The sequence below is a fragment of the Hemicordylus capensis genome, chromosome 9 (assembly GCF_027244095.1).
Source record: "Hemicordylus capensis ecotype Gifberg chromosome 9, rHemCap1.1.pri, whole genome shotgun sequence".
NCBI classification, from domain to species: Eukaryota; Metazoa; Chordata; class Lepidosauria; order Squamata; family Cordylidae; genus Hemicordylus; species Hemicordylus capensis.
In genome coordinates this window covers 6729620-6751477 of record NC_069665.1, presented here as the reverse complement: position 1 = coordinate 6751477, position 21858 = coordinate 6729620, and the positions used below count along the sequence as shown (strand labels likewise).

At 47.6% G+C, this 21858-nt stretch overlaps 1 protein-coding gene across 3 annotated transcripts in view; it reads right to left on the bottom strand.

Annotated features, from left to right (window-relative positions):
* Positions 1–272: 272 nt before the first annotated feature.
* The window catches only part of SLC38A8 (solute carrier family 38 member 8), a 36820-nt gene continuing 15234 nt past the window's right edge, over positions 273–21858 (bottom strand). For all 3 annotated transcript variants that reach the window (XM_053270425.1, XM_053270427.1, XM_053270426.1), the window contains exons 3-11: positions 16230–16428; positions 15037–15190; positions 14187–14291; positions 12844–12901; positions 9299–9413; positions 7600–7747; positions 2285–2484; positions 1155–1206; positions 273–591 (exon numbers count right to left, since the gene is read on the bottom strand). In XM_053270425.1, coding sequence (XP_053126400.1) covers positions 489–591; positions 1155–1206; positions 2285–2484; positions 7600–7747; positions 9299–9413; positions 12844–12901; positions 14187–14291; positions 15037–15190; positions 16230–16428 — 1134 coding nt within the window. In that variant the 3' untranslated portion in view covers positions 273–488. The remainder of the gene's footprint in view (positions 592–1154; positions 1207–2284; positions 2485–7599; positions 7748–9298; positions 9414–12843; positions 12902–14186; positions 14292–15036; positions 15191–16229; positions 16429–21858) is intronic.

Here is a 21858-nt window from a genome sequence, read left to right as displayed (position 1 = left end):
CAAGATCCCTACAAGACAAGGAGGAAGCAAGACAGAGAGCAGAAGTCGCAGGAGCCAACGAGAAGCATCCTTAACAGGAGGCCAGAACTCCTCAAGAGACCTTCATTCAACACAGGAGACAGATGCAAGAGTCAACAAGCTCTGGAGGAAATTCAGCAGAAGCAGGATTAAACTAACACACACACACCCTTGCAGCAGACAAGTGAAAGCAGTTGTGTTACCTCTCAAATCACATGCGGGAATTTTAAACAGACAAAAACAGACACAGGGTATTGACGTGTGAAGAGGTACAACCAATTTATACAATTTTTATTCATCCATATTATACTAAAAGTGGGTATTAAGTTAAGTGAAGTCCAAATGGTAAAGATCTGCCCAGTTACCTGCCTTTGTCACTTGGAAACGTTCAGTAAAAAATTGTCCAGCATGGGAGAACCACGTCCATTTCCCCCAGAATCTGCTACCTTGCCGCTGTCTCCACCTAGAGGTTAGAGTTTGTACAGCAGTTCCATGACAGCAATGGTTGTGCTTTGTCCAAAGATGAACGCGCCACACAAAACCGTGATGATGCCCCAAGTCACTAGACAAGACCTGCAAGTTAGGGGGGGGAAGCACAAGATTCAGTTGCCTACACTTGTCAGGTTCTCAGAAATAACTGGAGCTTAGAGTTTCACTCTTTCATGCGAAAAGGTGGCAAACACAAGAAAGCCACACACCTCCTCCAAATTATGCACTAGCAAAATGCCAGTAACCATGAAAGGCAAACTGGGCATTGAGGGGCATATGAATCCCAGCCTCTGTGGTTCTCTGCAATGCATTACTGTGAGTTATACACACACACACACACACACACACACACACAGAATCCTAGCATCCTCCAAAGCGTCCCTGGTGGCAGAGGACAGGTTGGCATTATCACTCCGTCCGACCCAACACATTGTCTCAGGCACATCAATCAATATCCTCCTCTCAAACCAGGGTCCCCAGATGATGTTGGACTACAACTCCCATCATCCCCAGCCACAGAAGTATTATTGGAGAGGGCACACCGTCATAAGGAGTTACGTATACTAGACTGCTAGCAGTTCCCAAAACTATTCAGCACCACGAGACAAGCAGAGGCAAAAATGAATGTAAAAACCAGGTGCACTGACTTGGTCCTTGGCTTGATGGGTTCAGTCTCCATGGCACACACCAGACACAGCCCTACAAATCAGATCAGAAGGTCCTCAGCAGAGTTTCTGTTCAACCAGATATTCATAGAATTGTATCCCACCTATTGCCTCTAGCAACTTGAAACGGTAAGACTTCTAAATAAAAGGAGCAGAACCAATAAAAACTAGCAACACGTGTTAAGGGGGTCTCCACTATCATCAAGAATTTCAGGAGCCTGCTGCCTAAAAGTTAACAAGGATGATGCCGGGCTAAACATATCAAGAGAGCGAGGGCTTGAGACCCCCCATCATTTGATCATTTTGAGAGGAGAGCTGGTCTGGTGGTCGCAAGCATGACTGGTCCCCTTAGCTAAGCAGGGTCTGGCCTGGTTGCATGTGAAAGGGAAACTTGATGTGTGAGCACTGGAAGAGATTCCCCTTCTTAGGGGATGGAGCCACTCTGGGAAGAGCAGAAGGTTCCAAGTTCCTTCCCTGGCAGCATCTCCAAGATAGGGCTGAAAGAGACTCCTGCCTGCAACCTTGGAGAAGCCGCTGCCAGTCTGTATAGACAATACTGAGCGAGATATTGATATGACTCAGTATATGGCAGTTTCCTATGTTCCTATGATCATTGCCCCCAGAAAGAGAACCTCTCTCATTTCACCACCCACCTGAAAGAAGGGCCTCTGAAGAGGATTTTCACTGATTAGATAGTTCATATGCTGAAGGGTTACTTTAAAGATGGGATAGGCCTATCTTATATGGGTCACATCTAAGGGTGCAAGTGTGGCATTTACGGCCTAAAGCAGAGAAATAGACAACCTGGGCATGTCATCTGTTGCTGAACTACAACTTTCATTATCCCCACTTTCAGCCTGGTGGGTGAGAGCAGGGCTCCAGGTAACAGGGATTCTGAGATGATGTGGACTACAACTCCTAGCATCCCCAGCTGCGGTGGCCTTTGGCTGGGGGTTATGCAAGTTGTAGTCAACAGCATCTGGGAACCCTGTTACACGCAAGCCTGGCTGAGAGGCATGTCTTCTTTCAGAACAAAGAGGCACACAAAAAGGGCAGCCGCCAATACGCAAATCCTCCACCCGAGAACAGGCAGCAGAAGAGGACCACCATACCTGGGAAGATGAAGATGAAGAAAGCACTGATCCCCCCAATGACACTGATGACCTTACTGATGTCCGGGACAAAGAGGGCGATGATGAGGGTCACCACGACCCACACGGTAGTGAGCAGCACGCGTAGCCATCTCTCATAGGGCTCTGTGGCCAGGATGTAGCTGTGTTTGGCATTCAGGCAGACGTCCTGCAGGACGGACCTGACATATGCCCACAAACAGAACAACATTCAACATTATTTATTTATTTATTACATTTATAAACCGCCCCATCCAGAGGCTCTGGGCGGTGTACAACAACTTTAAGATGACATAAACACACTGAATTCAAACACAGTGCTAAAAACAATATTTAAAAGAACACAGTTAAAACCATTTAAAACCAATTAAAATACTTTTTAAAGAACACCACCACTTTACAAACCTTGGAAGGCCGGGCCAAACAAGTAAGTTTTTAGGGCTCTCTTAAAGGCCGACAGTGAGCCTAAACTGCGGATATCTGCCGGGAGTGCAATCCATAGGCCAGGATCAGCTACAGAAAAGGCTGGGTTCCAAGTCGCCACCAGACGTACTGGTGGTAACTGGAGAGGACCTCTCCAGATGACCTCAATGAGCGATGGGGATCATACCAAAGAAGGGGCTCTCTAAGGTAACCCAGACCCAAGCCGTTCAGAGCTTTAAAGGTAATAACCAGCACTTTGGCAGCTATCCTTTGTAATGGGGGAGGGCAGGGTAAGAAGGGGTCAAAAATCACTTTCTGGAATTACTGGGACTGACCAGAAGAAGAGGGACACCATTCACATGCAGATGTTCAAATTAGAAAGGCTCTGGCTGGTTCGGTGAACCTGTGCACCAGCATCTTTTCTAGAATGGGCTGCAGAGAAGCCACCTGAGAAAGTTTCCCCAAGGAGGAAATTTCCCCCCCAAGCACTACGAAGCTCTCTTTCAGTTTTCCATTTGGAGAAATTTCCCACTCTACTCCAACCCTGCTCTCTTAAGAGGAGGGTAGTCAAAGAGCAGCCAGGCCAAGTTCCTTGTAACAAGGATTTCCAGATAGTGTTGACTATTACTCCCACCGTCCACAGTAGCAATGGCCTTTGGTGGGGGGATTATGGGAGTTGTAATCACCACCTGGGAACCCGTTACAGGGAATACTGCAAGCCATATTTGTCTGTTCTAGACAATACGAGAGAGCATCTTGCATTTGGGAGGAAAGCTGGTCTTGTGGAAGCAGGCATGAACTGCCCCCTTTGCTAAGCAGGGTCTGCCCTGGTTTGCATTTGAATGGGAGACTACATGTGTGGGCACTGTAAGATCTCCCCTTAGGGGATGGGGCCAGAGCTCAGTGTAAGAGCACCTGCCTGCTTGCATGCAGAAAGTTTCAAGTTCCCTCCTTGACATCTCCAGATAGGGTTGAGAGAGACTCCTGCCTGCAATCTTGGAGAAGCAGCTGCCAGTCTGTGTAGAGTGACAATACTGAGCTAGATGGACCAATGGTCTGACTCAGTATAAGGGAGCTTCCTATGTTCCTAAAGGACCCAACTTCACAAGACTGGCTGAACATGGAAGTGGACCTTTTCTCTTTACAAGTCAGCCACTGCAACCCCACCCTGGATCTGGCCCAGGCGCACTATGCACAGCAAAGAGGGGCATTAAAATTGCCCCCCCCGCACCATTTTACAGCAGATTACTGCTTTGGGAACTGGGGAGGGCATTTGCGGGGGGAGGACGATGCAGGGGGAAGTGTTCGTCCCTTCTTCATGCCCATTCCCAGGCTGGATTGTGTCCCTCACAACTCGTTTTTCAAATTAAAAGGATCCCTTCTGGTCCATTTTTGCATTTAAGCCAGGCCTGCACACAACATCAGCCCCCAGCAGTTGTTGAACTACAACTCCCATCATCTCCAGCCACACTGGCCAATCAGCAGGGATAATTGCAGGAGCACAGAAGTTGTGCAGACCTGGTTTAAACTCACCTTTCCAAGGGGAGCTTAAACATCAGGCGTGGTTTGGCCATAAGGCACAGGTTCTCTCAAACCCAAGTCCCCAGATGCTGCTGGACTTCAGCTCCCATAATCCTCAGCCCTGTTGAAGTCCAACAACATCTGGGGCCCCAAGTTTCAGAACCCCTGCCAAAGGGATGCATCGTAGCCCTGATGTTCCACAGACCAGATCCCACTTTGTTCAGCTGCAGGGGAATATTCTAATAGGTCTTCTCAGAGGCCTCAAGACTAGTGTGCATTGGTCCATCTAGCTCAGTACTGGCTACTCTGACTGGCTACTCTGAGATTCCTGCCTGCAACCTTGGAGAAGCCTCTGCCAGTCTGTGTAGACAATACTGAGCTAGATAGACCAATGGTCTGACTTGGTATATGGCAACTTCATATGATCCTATGATCCTATGATTTGTCCTAGATGTGTTGGTTTCCTGTAAGAAGTTTTGTCTTGTTTTTCATGAGGCAAGTTGAGGCAACCATCTCAGGTGGCAGGTTGTTGGAGTGTGAGCAGGGTGGCAAGATGCATTCCCACCATGGCCATCAGCATCTCTTGGGACTGATCTGACCCCTTGCAAGCTTTCCAGGGAGAATGTTTCCTCACATTCCTTGTAACGCTTGGAAGAAGCATGATGAGAGACGAGGAGGCTGCCGGTAACCTTCCCTGCTTCCCATGTATTCTCAGAGCATGCAAGGATGTGTTTTGAAAGGACATTGGCCCCCACCGCCTGGGGAAAAGCAACATTTTGCAAATTGTTTCTTATCAGTGTCTAAGACCAGAAAACAGAAACAGACACAACTACCAACAAAATATAGAATTATAAGGACTCTTACTTCTTACTATAATATTACATCTCTCATTAATTCGTTGCACAACCAAATTCAAAAAACCCAGCATGCTTCTTAAGAATTTACAGTAAGTTATGGATTTGACCATCTGTTTCCTAATAAAGAGAGCCCTGGAGCAAAATTTTCCATTAAAAGTGATGTTAGTATTAGAATCTGAAAGAAGAAGGGAGGTGTAAAAATCGTCTAATCTACAGGGAAGTTTTTCACACCAGGCTTATAGCGTGCATCTCCTCCAGAACAGAGGGTATGCGCTCACATATCGGCCAGATTTATCCCAAAGTCCATGCAAGCTATCAAGGAGCACTTAACACACAATTTGGGTTTTTTAAGCGCACATTAAAGTGTAGCCTGATTTATATCCAGGGTAAAAAATCCACTTTTTATGTCAGGTTTTTTGGACAACTTCGAACACGTGGTAAAGCCTCGCAGAAAACCTGCGGCAAAGCCTGCGGTCTAGGAAAGTCCTGGAAATTTAATTAAAATTCAAGTTATAAAAAGGGCTGGTAGTAGTACATAAAGACACGCTAAGGCAAAAGCTCTCCAGTGATTTGCAGTGAGCAGCCTTTAGGGCCTCAGCTCATGTGCCTCAATACCTTGGGTCACCCTTCTATGGGGGAATATTCCATACTGTCCCTCTTCGCCTGAAGAAGTTCTATAGCCCACAATTCTGATCTTGGTCCCCTTCTCACTGGGCAAAGAGGCACTTTTCAAAATGATAATTTCCTTCATGTTAAGCAGGAAGAGAGCAACTGGCATCACTGGATCCCAGCAAATCATCTCACCTGTGGCTGTTGCTGGTGTCTACTTTTGTGTTTCTTTTTAAGGGGATGAGTCTTTGGGGACTGAGAACTTCTTCTCCCCCCCCTTTTTTTTTCACTGTAAAATGGGTAGGAGGAGTCTCCAGACAGGCTCCAAGCCCCATGCATGCTCCAGAGAAACAGTCATGTGAGAACAAACTTTGAAGTAGGAGGAGGGGAAAGTGATAGTCTGCTAGACCCTGAGGCACTTCAGTGTGAAGCGCTGTAAGGGGGTTCGTGGGCTTGACCCCTGAGGTCCCAGCATGCCCCGTGCAAGTGCGTGGGGCATTCTGCGGCACCCCCCGATGCTGGGAAGCTTCTTGTAGCCTCCCCATTGGGGTGTCTACCCGTGAGTCGTTGTGCCGCGGAGCCGCACCGCGGTTACACACAAACAAAAAAATGGGGTTAGCGGAGCACTCGTTCTGCTAACCTCATTTAAGGGGGAGAGGGACAATTAGGTAGGCTTGCCACCGGGAGCCGTGCAGCTCCGCTGGGCTCCCTTAGCCCAGTTTCAGCTGCTCATGAGAATAGCCTCACTATATGGGTAGGATGAGTGCTAAATACCTCTCCCCCTTGAATGCACCCTCCTCCCCTTCTCAACCTCCCCCCTTTTTAAAAAAGTAGAGCTCAAGATAGAATGCCTTCTTCATGAAAAAAGACAACTGTGGGGAGACACGATAGAGGTCTATAAAATCATGCATGGTGTGGAGAAAGTGGACAGAGAGAAATTATTTTCCCTCTCCCATAACACTAGAACCAAGGGTCTCTGGCGGAGAAAGATCTCTCTCAGCCCTACCTGGAGATGCTGCCAAGGACTGAACCTGGGACCTCCTGCATGAAAAGCAGATGCGCTACCCAATAAGCTACAGCCCTCTCACGAAGAACATGCCCCTGAGAGAGTAACATGCAAGCGATCCCATCTCTCCCCAGACCCAAGTCCCAAATATCTTCCGATGGATTTTTAAGTTGAAAGCCTCTACAGCAGGGATTCTCAACGTTGGGTCCCCAGATGTTATTGGACTTCCACCCCCATAATCTCCAACCAAAGGCTCCGGGGGCTGGGGATTATGGGAGTTGAAGTCCAAGAACATCTGGGGACCCAACGTTGAGAATCCCTGCTTTAGAGCCACTTACGGCTGAAAAGTAAGGCACAGTTCTAAATCAACCACCACCTTGGCCTCTGGCTGCAGTGGACTGCTTGGAGTCTTTAGTGGAAATGATACAGCTAACACAAGTTTCTACACCTTTGCCACAGAGAAAGTGGAGGTGGGAGATAAGTACTTGAGAAAGAACAGACCATCTGGCCAGTTAAAAGGAAGGCCAACTTGGACTGTGCTTTGGCCAAGGGTTTCATTTATTCAAGCTGACGGTCTTTATCCCCTGCTAACTGAGCAAAGAGGCACCTTTAAAAAGTGGCGGTTCTCTTTACTTAGCAAGAGGGGAGAGCAACTGACCCTATCCGTCCCCAGCACAGCATCCCTCCAGTGGCTCCTGCTGGTGTCTAACTTATGTTCCTTTTTAGATTGTGAGCCCTTTGGGGGCAGGGAGCCATCTATGTAAACTGCTTTGGGCACTTTTGTTGAAAAGAAGTACAGAAACATTTGCTGCATACATATTATTCCCCCCAAACTGTGCATTACTTAAATGAAAGGAGAAATATTCACTTCTGCGCCTTACCTTCCCAAGAGGAGGGCAATGGGGTAGATGGTGACGATAGAAATGCCAAACAGCAAGCGCGCTATGATCACCATCACATCGTTTCCCGGGTAGGACATCAGAATGTCGGCAGCAACATCAGCACCAAACATCAAATAGCCATAAAGCCCTAAACAGGGAACAGACCGTTGTATCCATTGTGGAGAATTGGAAATACAAGCAGCTTTTTCATCTTAGGGAAAGGATTAAGGAAATTAGCCATTTCATACTTCATGTTGCATTCTTGTTTGCCGCTCATACACCAGTGCAAAAGATACATAACTTGTCCCAAAATGTACACCGAGGAGGAGCTGAACTCAATTAGGGCTTCCCACCTCAAGACCCCTGTACATTCCATTTAGGACAGGGTTTCTCAATGTGTGGGTCCCCAGATGTTATTGGACTTCAACTCCCATAATCCCCAGCCCCAATGACCTTTGGTTGGGAATTATGGGAGTTGAAGTCCAATTACATCTGGGGACCCAACGTTGAGAATCCCTGATTTAGGAGCATAGGAAGCTTCCTACTAAGAGTCCTTTCTTAGTCCTGAATGCGCCAATCACCAGTAGTTCTCCAAAGTTTCAGAAAAGGGTTTCCCCCCACCCCAACCACCCTACCAGGGATTTCTACACACAGCAGGCTTTAGCACACTCTACTGGGAGGCTTTACTGTGAACCTGAAATGGTCCCCAAAACCAGACACAAATAATGGATTTTTTTACCCTGGATATAAGTCGGGCTACACTCTAAGGCGCTGTGAAAAACCCGAATTGTGTGTGAGCTGTTGGGGGTTGTTAATTTTACCCCCAGTAGGTCAACAGCAGAGCACAAAGGAAGAGACCACACACTCCCGTTACAGAGGATGGTTTAGTTGTTGCAGCTGTTTAGAGAAAACACATGGAGATTCTTGTAGAACTAATTACTAAGTCCTTATTGGTTAAGGACACTTGGATAGGGAAGACCTAATCCTAATCTAAAGGACAACATAATGAATAGGTGAGAGAGATGTTTCCATCTGCTCTCTAGGAGAAAAGGAAGGATTGTGACTCAGCACAGGAAGTGCGGAAGAGTCACTTCAGGGGTCATAGAGTAGGGACAGATAGAAGTGTGCCGTCAAGTCGATTTTGACTCCTGGCACCCACAAAGCCCTGTGGTTTTCTTTTAGTAGAATACTGGAGGGATTTACCATTGCCTCCTCCCACGCAGTATGAGATGATGCCTTTCAGCATCTTCCTGTATCACTGCTGCCCGATAGAGGTCTTTCAGCAGGGATTTGAACCGGCAACCTTCTGCTTGTTAGTCAAGCATTTCCCCACTGCACCACTTAAGGTGGTCTAGGGACAGCTAGGGAGACCCTCACTCACTCTACTCCCAATGCCCCTAGTGGTCATTCAGACAGTTGGTGCAGAAGGTCGCTGCACTGAAACTCCATCTCCAACTTGAGCCGCTCCCTGATAACTCACAGGGACGTTGGGGTAAATCTGGCTGATATGGGAATGCACCCCCTCCATTCTGGAGGAGATGCAAGTTAAAGGACGTCAAAAACCCCACGTGAAGACCTTCCTGGAGATGCTGCCAGGGGCTGAACCTGGTCCCGTCTTCATGCAAAGCAGGTGCCCTGCCACCAACCTACAGACACAGCCCCAATCTCCCAAAAGGCGGGGAAGAACCAAGCCGCTTACCCGTCAAAGAATAAATCAGCAGACAGAACAGCATGGACATCACAGACACCAGGACCCAGTGGGAGAGCTTCTTGTTGCTCATGCTGCTGTAGATGGCAACGCAGGCTTCATGGCACTGGAACAGAGAGCAGGGATTTGTCAAGGTGGTGGGGAAAGCAAGGAACCTACCCCATACTCACCTGGAACCCCTAATCCACACACACACACACCCCACCCAGTGCTGCAACTAGGAATTCCCATGCCTGGAGCAGCCTCCCACTCTAAATGCTCGCTCGCTGTCCTGATAACCGAGCAAAGATATTTTCTATTTAGCAGCATGTGGTGGAGGAACAACTGTTCCTATACGGCCTAGCTTAGATCCCCTCCATGGCCTCCCTGGCATTTATTTTTAGATTCCTTGTCCCAGGGGGGCCCACACTTACCCCCCTCTTTATTTAGCGACAGTGATTCTCTTTATTGCGCAGGGGGAGAGCAACTAGCCCTCTCCATCCCCAGCACAGCATCCCTCCAGTGGCTGCTGTCTCTCTCCTGCTTCTTTTTTTTAGATTGTGAGGCCTTTGGGGACAGGGAGCCATTTTATTTATTATTATTTATCATTTAACATTTATATCCCGCTCTTCTTCCAAGGAGCTCAGAGCGGTGTACATGGTTATTTTTATCTGTGTCCTGGGCAAACTTCATGTTCTGATGCAGCATGCAGTTCTGCGTTTATGCCTGCTATTAAGACCTGCCCCCTTATTCTCTGCTTATTTAATAATAATAATAATAATAATAATAATTCGATTTCTATACCGCCCTTCCAAAAATGGCTCAGGGCGGTTTACAAAGAGAAATAAAACAAATAAGATGGCTCCCTCTCCCCAAAGGGCTCACGATCTAAAAAGAAACATCATCTAGACACCAGCAACAGTCACTGGAGGGATGCTGTGCTGGGGGTGGAGAGGGCCAGTTACTCTCCCCCTGCTCAATAAAGAGAATCGCCACCTTAAAAGGTGCCTCTCTGCCCAGTTAGCAGGGGTTTATATCTATACATATTTATATTTACTTATTTATATCTATTTAAAGCCCTTTAGGGAATTCTGTTGAAAAGTAATATATATTCATCATCGTCCCCCTGCTACCTGGTCTAAAAGGCATCTTTCAAAGTGGTGATTCTCTTGTATAAAGCTGTGAAAAGCAACTGTCCTACTTAACCCAAACTAGCACCCCTCCAGTGGCTGCCACTGGGGTCTCCCCGGTGTTTCTTTTGAGACTGTGAGCCCCTTTGGGACAGCAAGCCATTCTCTTACTCCTTTTGCTACATAAGCCGCTTTGGGAGTGTTTCTGTTGACAAGCAATATATAACTTTAACGGCAACAAATCCCACCAGAAGCAGAGAAAGTTAAGATTCCTATTTGCCTCCGTCACACCGCTGTTTTAGATGTGCACATCTGTATGTTGGGAAAAGTAACATTTTAGTTTTCCAGGAGTTGCTGTGGACCATTAAATGGCCCACTGCTGTTGAGGTTCAAAGCTCTCAATGCTCAGGCTGCAAACACAGCCGATCTCAGAAAGCGATGCCAGGCGGATGCAGATCAAATACTGTTCGTGCGCCTCTCTGTAGCACTTATGCACAAGAGCGCATGCACCTAGGGTCCAGAGGAGAAGACACTCACCTTCCTGCCATCAGTGTGTACAGAAGCATCTAGGGCTGTGCTGTCCAATGACCTTACAGGTGTGTTGGACCCAACATGTCCTCTGCTGGGCATTATCAGATGGAGTTCCACACCAACAGGGTGAGGTTCTCCAGTCAGAGGATCTGACTGTCAAGGCAGAATTCTGCCACCAAGTTCAGACATGCCTGATGGGAGCCACCCTCGCCTCATCCCCCTCCCTTACCAGGGGCTATGTGGAGGCCAGGAGACATCAAACAGGGACATTAGCCAGGATTCTGGCTTAAAGAAGCCCCTGCCTTATCGTTTTAAGGGGGACGTTTTAAACCAGGGGTCATGGCAAAAGTCAAGTGATGAGGTGGCTGTCCATAGCAATGAAAAGGCCATTACTCCTGCCCTTGCCCCCACATGGTCCCTGGTATGGGGAGAGGGTTGGGGGAAAGGATGCAGGGGTCCAAAAAAATGTAAGATTTCTGACTTGTTTCCCAGTTTTTCCCAGTTTCCCAGTCGGGCGAGGTCGGACTTGACATTTTCCTGCAAGCACAGGTCTAGGAGTAAGTTTCACTTTGCCCCTCTTTTTAGGGGCATCTTCCTTCACCTAGAGACACTTGGGCATCCCTAAGGAATGGTATGCCCCTGCTAAGTGTAGAGAGCCAGCGTGGTGTAGTGGTTAGAGTGCTGGACTAGGACCAGGGAGACCCGAGTTCAAATCCCCATTCAGCCTCATAAGACTTGCTGGGTGACTCTGGGCCAGTCGCTTCTCTCTCAGCCTAACCTACTTCACAGGGTTGTTGTGAGGAGAAACCTAAGTATGTAGTACACCGCTCTGGGCTCCTTGGAGGAAGAGCGGGATATAAAATGTAAAAAAAGAAATAAAATAAGTGAACAAAGAGGCACCTTTTCAAAGTGGTGAGTCTCTTTATTGAGCAGGGGGAGAGCAATTGGCCCTATCCATCCCCAGCACAGCATCCCTCTGGTGGCTGTTGCTGGAGCTGGTCTTACGGTGTTTTTCTTTTTAGACTGAGCCCTTTGGAGACAGGCAGCCATTTAATGAATTTTATTTCTCTATGTAAACCGCTTTGAGAACTTTGGTTGAAGAGCAGTATATAAATGTTCATCATATTCGTATGCAAGGTGGCAATTTCTCCTCCAGGCTCCCTTGGCTCTTGGGAGCCTCCAACGCCCACTCTTTGAAGACACCAGCAATTGCCATCACTAGACATAAAAGGAGTCAGGTTTAGGCCCGGTGAGAATTCCCTTATGGATGTGGATGGAATGGAGTTTGATTGACAGATGGCCTTTGGGGTCCTCTTCCATCCACTTTAGTGGTCTCCTCATGTTCTTGGAGTAGTTAAATCTAAGCAGCCACATCTTCTCAAGTAGGGGGAAAGAAATGTGTGACTTGGATGAGTGGAAAAACCAAGGCTTGCATTCCAAGAAGAGTGTTTTGATTTAAGGAAATCTTAATTAGTCAATCATGAGTTTTAGTCAATCCGCTGGGTATGTTTGCATAAGTTAAAATTACAGCTCTGAAACCAACAGCACACTCCATTTTTCTGGCAGATCGTGTAGTCATGTCAGAGGGCCAAAGACCCTTTGGAACAACAGCTGGGATACACAATCAGCTCAACAAATCCAGGATTTCGTGTTCAAGTCCCTTCTCTGCCTACTGTGACGCCTTTTGCCCTTCCAGCCCTGTCGAAGTCCTGGGAGGGGTTAGTCTGAGATTAATCCAAGGCATTCTGAAGTACTAGCCTCATCCAAGGAATGGATTTGTCACAGACACCAGTGTGCATTGCAGCAAGCATCATCTCGGCTAACGGAGCAGAGAGGAGCCTTTTAAAGCAGTGGCTTCCTGTCTTGAATGCCGCGGTCCTAATAGTAGCCTGTTACCTGAAATCCAAAGCAGATTGTCGGAATCACGCTGAACATGGACGCCCAGGAGGAAGCCCTGCAAGGGTCAAAAGGGGTGTGTGAGAGCGCAGCACTGCTGAGCAGGTCCGATTTACACAGCCAGCCAAGCGGGACTGTGTGTGCTATGCAAGCCAGATAGGCCATGTGAAGTGCCACGTGTAGGCGTGGAATGCATTTACAAAGCAGGCAGCTCAAGCCAGCCAGCCAAGCTGCACACCTTCCAGTGGACAGCCATGTGACATTGGGGGTTGGCTCCTTGGATATAAATGCAAATGAGCTGGAAAGAGGGAGAGGATACATCTATCAGAGGAAGGCTATTCCATCGTTAAGGAGCAGAAAGGAAGGATGGAGATGACAAAACATCTGAACAGCAGCGTGTCTTGGATCCAGAGAATTTTTTAAAAGGGCAAGAACAAAGCAAATGTTCAGGAGAAGAGACCAGAAGGAGTGCAGATCAAGAATTTAAGCCCTTAACAGCCTGAACCTATGTTAGTGAGGCACGTTTTATCCCACTGATTTCAACCGGCAGAGGTTCTCCGTTTCCCGACATTGGACTACAACTCTCATCATTCTCACCCACAGTGGCTATAGGATTATGGGAAAGGTAGTCCAGCAACATCTGGGGCACCAAGGCCAAGAACCCCTGGGCTACACCCTGCTCCTAGGAGCAAGCTGAAAGGCCAGAAGCTGGCTGCCCTGTGCTTTCATGTCCTGCAGCAACAACAACATTTCACCAGGTGTGCACAGACAGCGAGACTACAAGGTGCACCTTTCAGCAATCACTTGTAGAAGGATTCTTGCACTATCGCCCCCCGGTACCAGTTCAGTTATTACAGCATCCTATTTTGCTGTGGGCAACAGTGCCAAAAAGAAAAAAGAAAAAAGCACCATTTAACACTGCAGGGGGAAACTGACTTGAGTCACAATAAGATGCCATCTGGAGGCAAGAAAGTCCGACAGCCGAGCTCCATTTCACAGTAAGCAAGAGGAAGTGTGGCAGGTTGAATGCAACAGCAGCCTATCCAGGGGGCATTGAACAAGGCACAGCTGCCTCTCACTCCAGAAGCTCGACCAGACAAATGGCCGGCCTGAAGGCAGTGCGGCTCCCATGAACATCAGGGCAGGGTTGGGGAGGGGGGAGAGGCACAAAGCAGCCCCTGGGAACCCGAGGCAGCTGTGGCCCCCGTTCAGCACCCGCCCTGGCTTTTAGGACAAGCTGCTACTGAACTTGGCAGTCTCTCCAACCAAGCGGCTTAAGAGTGACAACCCACTTGGAAAGCCCATCAGCGGCAGGAGCGGGGACACCCCACAACAACACTTACCCAGAGGAATAGTGATGCTCTTGCTTGACAAGGTAATCCGTTCGGAGGTAGTATTTTATCACAATGACAAGCATCAGATAGCAAGCTGCCAGAGTCCCAAGAATACTGGAACACAGACAAGTGCAGAGGGTAAGATTAGGAACATAGGAAGCTGCCATATACCGAGTCAGACCATAGGTCCATCTAGCTCAATACTGTCTACACCAGGGATTCTCAACGTTGGGTCCCCCTGATGTTATTTGTCTTCACCTCCCATAATCCCTAGCCCCAGTGGCCTTTGGTTGGGGATTTTGGGAGTTGAAGTCCAATAACATCTGGGAACCCAACGTTGAGAATCCCTGGTCTACACAGACTGGCAGCGGCTTCTCCAAGGTTGCAGGCAGGAGTCTCTCTCCGCCCTATCTTGGAGATGCTGCCAAGGAGGGGACTTTGAACCTTCTGCTCTTCCCAGAGTGGGCTCCATCCCCCAAGCAGAATATCTTACAGCAGGCTTTCTTAACCTTGGGCCCCCAGATGTTGTTGGACTACAATTCCCAGAACCCCCAGACATGGCCTTTGTGGCTGAGGATTATGGGAGTTGTAGTCCAACAACATCTGGGGGCCCAAGGTTAAGAAAGCCTGTCTTCCAGTGCTCGCACATGAAGTCCCCCATTCATACGCAACCAGGGCAGACTCTGCTTAGGTAAGGGGACAAGTCATGCTACCACAAGTCCAGATTTCTGCACCAAGGAAGCTCAGTGGCCTTTGGCCATCATAGGCCAACAAGGAGCTAGGGACCCAAACCCGAGAACTGCTCCTTGGCCTGCCCAGCCCAGTCCCAGTCAACCCGCTGCCGCCAACTGACCCTGACCTTGTGTATTTCTGGAAGCCAATTGCCCTTGGGATGGAGAGAGGGAAGATAACCAGGACACACAGCGCAGAGAGAGTGAAGCGGTGGTCTGTGAACCAGTGCTGGCGAGAGGGACCTCCACTCAAGGTTTCGTTTGGGTAGAATGAATCACACACTGGAAAGGAAACATGCATTTTTAAATAAAATGGCAAGAAGGGTTATTCTCACTGGATGCCCTGAGATCTGCAGATATTAAGCATGTATTTTTCAGACAAAGAGTTTGCAGAGCAGTTTATACTGCAAGAGGAACAAGGAAATTGAGCGCCCCTTTGGAACAGGGTGCAATTAAAAAAGAGACACCCAACTCCCCAGCAACAGGACCGTCTGCAGTTGCCACTGGCTCCTCTGGTGACTACTCTGGGACGGGCCTTCTCCGTTGCTGCCCTGAGGCTTTGGAATAAGCTCCCTGTTGAGATAAGAGTCTCCCCATCTCGAACAACTTTTAAAAGGGCAGTTAAGATCTGTTCACCCAGGCTTTTAATCAGATACTGTTTTAATAGATTTTTTTAAACATTTTTTTAAATTGTCATGTTTTTAACCTCTTTATTTTGTTTTGCTTGTTTTGTTTTATTGTAAGCCTCCCAGAGATGCAAGGTTTGGGCGGCAGGCAAATATGTCAAATAAATAAAATGAATAAACAGCTACTGAAGGGACACTTCAGTGTCAATGGCCAACATGGTTGTAGCTGGGGATGATGGGAGCTGTAGTCCAATATCTGGGCACCAGAGTCTAAGAACCCTTGAATTGATTCTTTAGGTGGCAGTATTAGACAAGGCTAACCTCTCTTGGCCTCATTAATAACTCCTCACTTTGGGATGTCAGAAACTCTGAACCCAATTAGATATATGGGTCTGTCCTATTCTTAAAAAAGAAATTAATTGTGCCAGAGCCGAGGTGCTCGGGGGGGGGATATTTAACCCTTCCTCCATGCTGTTCTCCCCCCACCCCCCACCATCTATATAACCACCAGATGCTGACCTATTAAAATATATGGGGACATGTTCATGCAACTTAATTCAGTTTAATTATTTTCCGATTTTTGTTTGTTTGTTTCCTGTCTGAATGGAAGACACCAAAGATCGAAGCAAGAGTCCAATCAATTGCCAGGAAAGCAGGAAAGATCGTTTCCGCCCCCGTGAGGTCCAATGGCTCACATTTTTCCAGCTGGTCTCCCACAACCCTGAGGAAGGCCACTGAGATCATGAAGAGGTTGAGGATGAAGCAGATCTCACAGAGTTTCCCAACTGCTGCTCCGCATATCTCTCGTACCACCCCCTGGTAGGTGGTCTGGGTGCTGATGGAGGCGGCATAACCCAGGATCACAAGGCCACTGATCAGGAATATCAAGGAACCCTGCAGAAGAGAGAGAGGTCAAGACCCAAAGAAGGGAACACAGAAAGCTGCCTTGTACCGAGTCAGGCCATTGGTCCACCTAGCTCAGTATTGTCTACACAGACTGGCAGAGGCTTAGTGCCACCGGACAAACCCCTCCGTAGGTGTCCACCCAAGCTCCACTCTACAGAGACTGGCAGCGGCTTTCCAAGGTTGCAGGCAGGAGTCTCTCCCAGATGCCAGGGGGAGAAGAGTCTGCGACTTTAGATGCTCTTCCCAGAGGAATACTTTGCAGTGCTCACATGTAGTCTCCCATTGAGACGCAAACCAGGGTGGACCCTGCTTAGCTAGCGGGACAATTCATGCTTGCCACCACCAGACCGGCTCTCCTCCTAGGACTTAGGAGTCCTCTTAAGCATGCATCGCATACATGCAAGTGCAGGCAATTGGGGCCAGTGCACCCAGAGAGGCAGAACCAGGCGACTGGCTGAGGCGCCCGCAATTCAGGGGCCGGGCATTGGCCACCTCAGCTCGGCAAATGTCTTGGCAAGCAATGCATGCCCAGCTGGAGGCACTCGAAGACAACTTAGCTGCTGGCAGATACCCCTTGCAGTCCAGCAGGCCAGGAGCTCTCAGGAGCCCTCCACGGGTTGTGCAGGGCAGGGCTGCTTACATATCATTTTTCTCTTAGGCGCACCTGTCGCTAATCTCATTTGTGGCAGCTCTCCTGAGAGTTCGCGCGCAGCTGCCGGAGAGCAGCAGGGACGGGCAGACGGCAGCCAGGCCAGCCAGTGAGCAGAGAGGGGGAGAACTAGGGTGCAGATGCTCTGTGCCAGATCAGCTAGTTATTAATATGCACAAAACATGCCGTTTCCAAAAGAAAAGATGCACGTTCGTGTGGCTCAAAAATCCAAGTCGTGCAAAACTTCTGTTGGATGGTGAAGGAAGCGACTGAAGACAATGAGAAAGTTCAAGTGAGTGGTCCAGACTCCTGCAGAGCCCAGGCCTTGATCCAGCACACCCATTTCTCCTCCCCCACCAAAGACGTTTCCTGCAGACTTCACCCATGAACACAACACTCTTCCGCCAAATTCTAGATTCAGAGGATTTTCTCCCACTCATGGAATGGGACGCCAGGCAACACAATGGTAGTAAGCAAAACTTTATTTCGGTCGTAGACCAGCAATAGCAACACAATGTGTGTTCACAGACAAGGAAAAATGCATGTGCATCTGTTGGAGTGGCACATGCTAGGTGAAAAAGTTACACTGGCATCTCATCATGAAGTTCTAGATGTTTGTTTGTTTTAAAAGCTATGGACCAAGGCAGAGACAGAGCTGCACAGGAGAAGAATTCTAGAAGAGAGCTGGCCTTGCGGTAGTGAGCAGCAGTAACAGCAAAGCAAGAAATTACACATACAAACATGCAATAAAAGCTGTAATGTGTATACTAGAAATCATGAATGTTATGTGTCATGTTTACTGTGGTTCGATTTGGTCACACAACCAGTAGCTGAAAATGGGCTGGGTCTCCCTGACACCCCACCAACATGGACAGTCACACCTCTACTGCTTGCACTGCGACTGTTGACACCTTTTCCTGCTGCTGCAATATTTTGCCTTTTGAAGTTGTGTTAGAAAGTTTAAGTACGATTCAAAAAACACAGATTTTCTTGGAGATGGAGGAGCGTTTTGTGGGGGCCTCCAAGACCAGCAAGATAGGAAGCTGCAAAGAATATCTCATCTAAGGAAGTAGACTCTTTACACAGCATGCCAGCTTCCCATGATCATAAAGTAAGATGCCGACAACATTTAAAATGTGCCGGCAACACAGTGCTCAAAATATTTGAGCCAACCCTATAATCAATCATCACCATCATCATCCACTTTATTTGTTAGCCTGTACTCTGGGAAGCTTACAACAAAGGATTAACATATACAATAAAGACAAAACACATTAAATCATAACAGACAAAAGCAGGTAAACAAAACAAAAAACCCAATACAAAGCAGCTTAAAAACTCATTTTAAAATTAGTTAAATATCAGATCAAAGCTGAAAACCCAAATTTAAAAGCCCAGGGTGAACAAAAAGGTCTTTACCTGGCACCTAAAAGAACAAAGTGACGAAACCAGGCAAGCCTCACTGGGGAGGCTATTCCATAAACGGGGTGCAACCACCGAAAAGGCCCTCTCCCTGGTAGCCACCCGCCTCACCTCGTTTAGCGGGGCACCCAGAGAAGGACCTCTGAAGAACATCATAAGGTTCAGAGAGGGATATATGGGGCAAGTCACCCGGTCCCAAGCCATTTATTAGGGCTTTAAAGGTTAAAACCAGCACTTTGAACTGGGCCCGGAAATGGCCTGGGAGCCAGTGTAGCTGACAAAACACTAGCATAATATGATCAAAACATCCGGTCCCAGTTAATCTTGCAGCCCTGTTTTGTACCAGCTGCAGTTTCCGGACTGTTTCCAAAGGCAGCCCCATGTACAACACATTGCAGTACTCTAAGCGAGAGGTTACCAGAGCGTAACTATGGCCAAGCTCTCTCTGTCCAGGTAAGGTCGCTGTTGGCGTATCAGTCGAAGCTGATAAAAGGCACTCCGAGCCACAGAGGCCACTTGAACCTCTGGTGACAGAGCTGGATCGATGAGCACCCCCAAACTGCAATATAAGTATACAAGACTGATCATCTGAGGGGGAGCGCTAATTTTGGATGAGCTGTTTATACTGCTACGGTGAATATTTATATACTGCTCTTTCAAAGGTCCGAAAGCGATTTATTCAGAAAAAAATATGCACATAAGATGGCCCCCTGTCCCCAAAGGGCTCACAATCTAAAGAATAAGGCCGATACCAGCAACAACCACGGGGGGGGGGGACGTTGTGCAGGGGCCGGACATGGCCCGTTGCGTATGTTGTACTGCACTGGGGAGAGCAACCTCTCAAAAGCAACCCAGGCTTTTAATTAATATTGTTTTAGTGGTTTTAATGCTGTTTTTGAAGTATTATTTTAAAACTGTTAAATTGTTGTAATGTTTTAAATGTTTTTGTTTTCGTTTCTAACTTATGTTTTATTTTCTGTTTTTATTTTGTTGTAAGCCGCCCAGAGACATAAGTTTTGGGCAGTATAAAAATATGTTAAATAAATAAACCTCTGAAGATGGAATCCGGTCAGATTCAGGCCCAGGTAAGTGTCCTTCTAGTGACCATGAGAAGGTCACCCAATGATCCAGCTCCAAGTAATTCCCATCGGGAAAGACAAAAGCACGTGTTTGGAATGGCAGCACCAAGGCCAGAAACACACACCTAAAACCTCTATCAGGAGATAACAGACTAGCAGTAGCCCAAGAGAAACATCAAACCTTTTCTGGTTTGGGCTAGTTCCGTGTACTGAAACTTTCAGTTCAGTACGCAGAACTAGACCAAATCAGAAAAGGGTTTGAGGATTTCAGGCATTCCCCCTCACTTCAAGATAATGCCTGGCCTCAAACATTTAAAATTAGGATCTCGGAATAAACCACCCGCCCAACACTTTAAAGGTAAAGTTGTGCAGTTGAGTCAGAGTTGACTCCTGGCACCCACAGAGCCCTGTAGTTGTCTTTGGTAGAATACAAGAGGGGTTGACCATGGCCTCCTCCCACGCAGTAGGAAATGATGCCTTTCAGCATCTTCGTATATCGCTGCTGCCCGATATAGGCATTTCCCATAGTCCTGGAAACCTACCAGGGGGATTCGAACCAGCAACCTCTTGTTCCCTGGGCAAGTTACCTCCCCACTGTGCCATTAGGTGGTTCACCCAACATTTTACACCATGTATTCGCACAGTATATATAGGTCTATATATACACGTTACATTCAATGTACATACTACCTGTGTACAGTGTATAAAGGAGAATCAACTCACTCAAGACACTTTGCTGACCAGCAAAAAGGAATCTGAAGCTAGTAATAGGCCTGTTCACACGTGATCTACAGCATGCCTGCACATACAGATCTGTGCACATGTTCAGTTATTCACACACGTAGAGTCATATGTACCCTGCATTTGATGGGGCCTGTACCAGGCTCACTAGTTAAATTTATTACATTTTATATCCCACTCTTCTTCCAAGGAGCCCAGAGCGGTGTACTACATACTTAGCTTTCTCCTCACAACAACCCTGTGAAGTAGGTTAGGCTGAGAGAGAAGTGACTGGCCCAGAGTCACCCAGCAAGTCTCATGGCTGAATGGGGATTCGAACTCAGGTATCCTCAGTCCTAGTCCAGCACTCTAACCACTACACCATGAGGAGAGCTGGTCTTGTGGTAGCAAGCATGAACTGTCCCCTTAGCTAAGCAGGGTCTGCCCTGGTTGCATATGAATGGGAGACTTGATGTGTGAACACTGCAAGATATTCCCCTCAGGGGATGGAGCCGCTCTGGGAAGAGCATCTTGGTTCCAAGTTCTCTCCCTGGCAGCATCTCCAAGAGAGGGCTGAGAGCGATTCCTGCCTGCAGCCTTGGAGAAGTTACTGCCAGTCTGTGTAGACAATACTGAGCTAGATGGGACCTATGGTCTGACTCAGTACATGACAGCTTCCTATGTTCCTATATATATGCAGGATTTTCTAAAATGTGCAGCCAGACACAAAACATGCAGTTTTAGAAGAAAATTTGTATTGCTCAAAAAAAAAAAAAATTAAAGCCACCCAAAAGTTGCATTATGTAAAAAGTGACTCATTACAATGAGGAAAGCAAAGTGAGTTGGCCAGGCTCCTCCGGAACCCCTGACCTTACTTCTCCTGCTAGTTCCCACAGACTCCACGGCTACTGCCCACTGAGTCTTTGCCAAGGATTCTAACCCTCTTCTGCAATTGTGCTGCCAAATGCAGAGTTCTTCTGAGGATTTTCTCCATGTAGGCTTCTAGGTTTCTTGGAATGCAGTCCTAGGCAACCCATTATGCATGCACAAACCAAGAAAATGCACAGGTGTGTGTGTTCCATTGATGCATATGTGTTACACACATACCATTGTGCAGTTGTCCTTTAAAGACAGCTGATATGTCTGAACAGGGTTTATTATATATGTATTTTAAAATGCTTCCGCTCTAACACTCTTGGTCCTCGCATCGCTTGCTGCCAGGGCTTGCAAGTATTTTTACTGGGAGACAGAGCTCAGCTGTCCCAGCTCTGTCCACTTACGATTTAAATATTGTTCGGAGCCCAGTTTAGACCAGAGGGATCTCATCTCGTGGCACATACACTCATCCCACATTCCCCTCAAGAAGCTGGCCTTGTGGTAGCTCCTGAATCTGACAACATGTGGTCTACAGAAGGTATAATACACTTCCTGGTCTTTAAGATGTCATTAAGAATATTCATATACCACTTTCAGCCATATAGATATAGATATAGTCTCAAAACAATTTACATCGAGAAAAGGAACAAGAAGCTTCCATGTCCCAAGAGG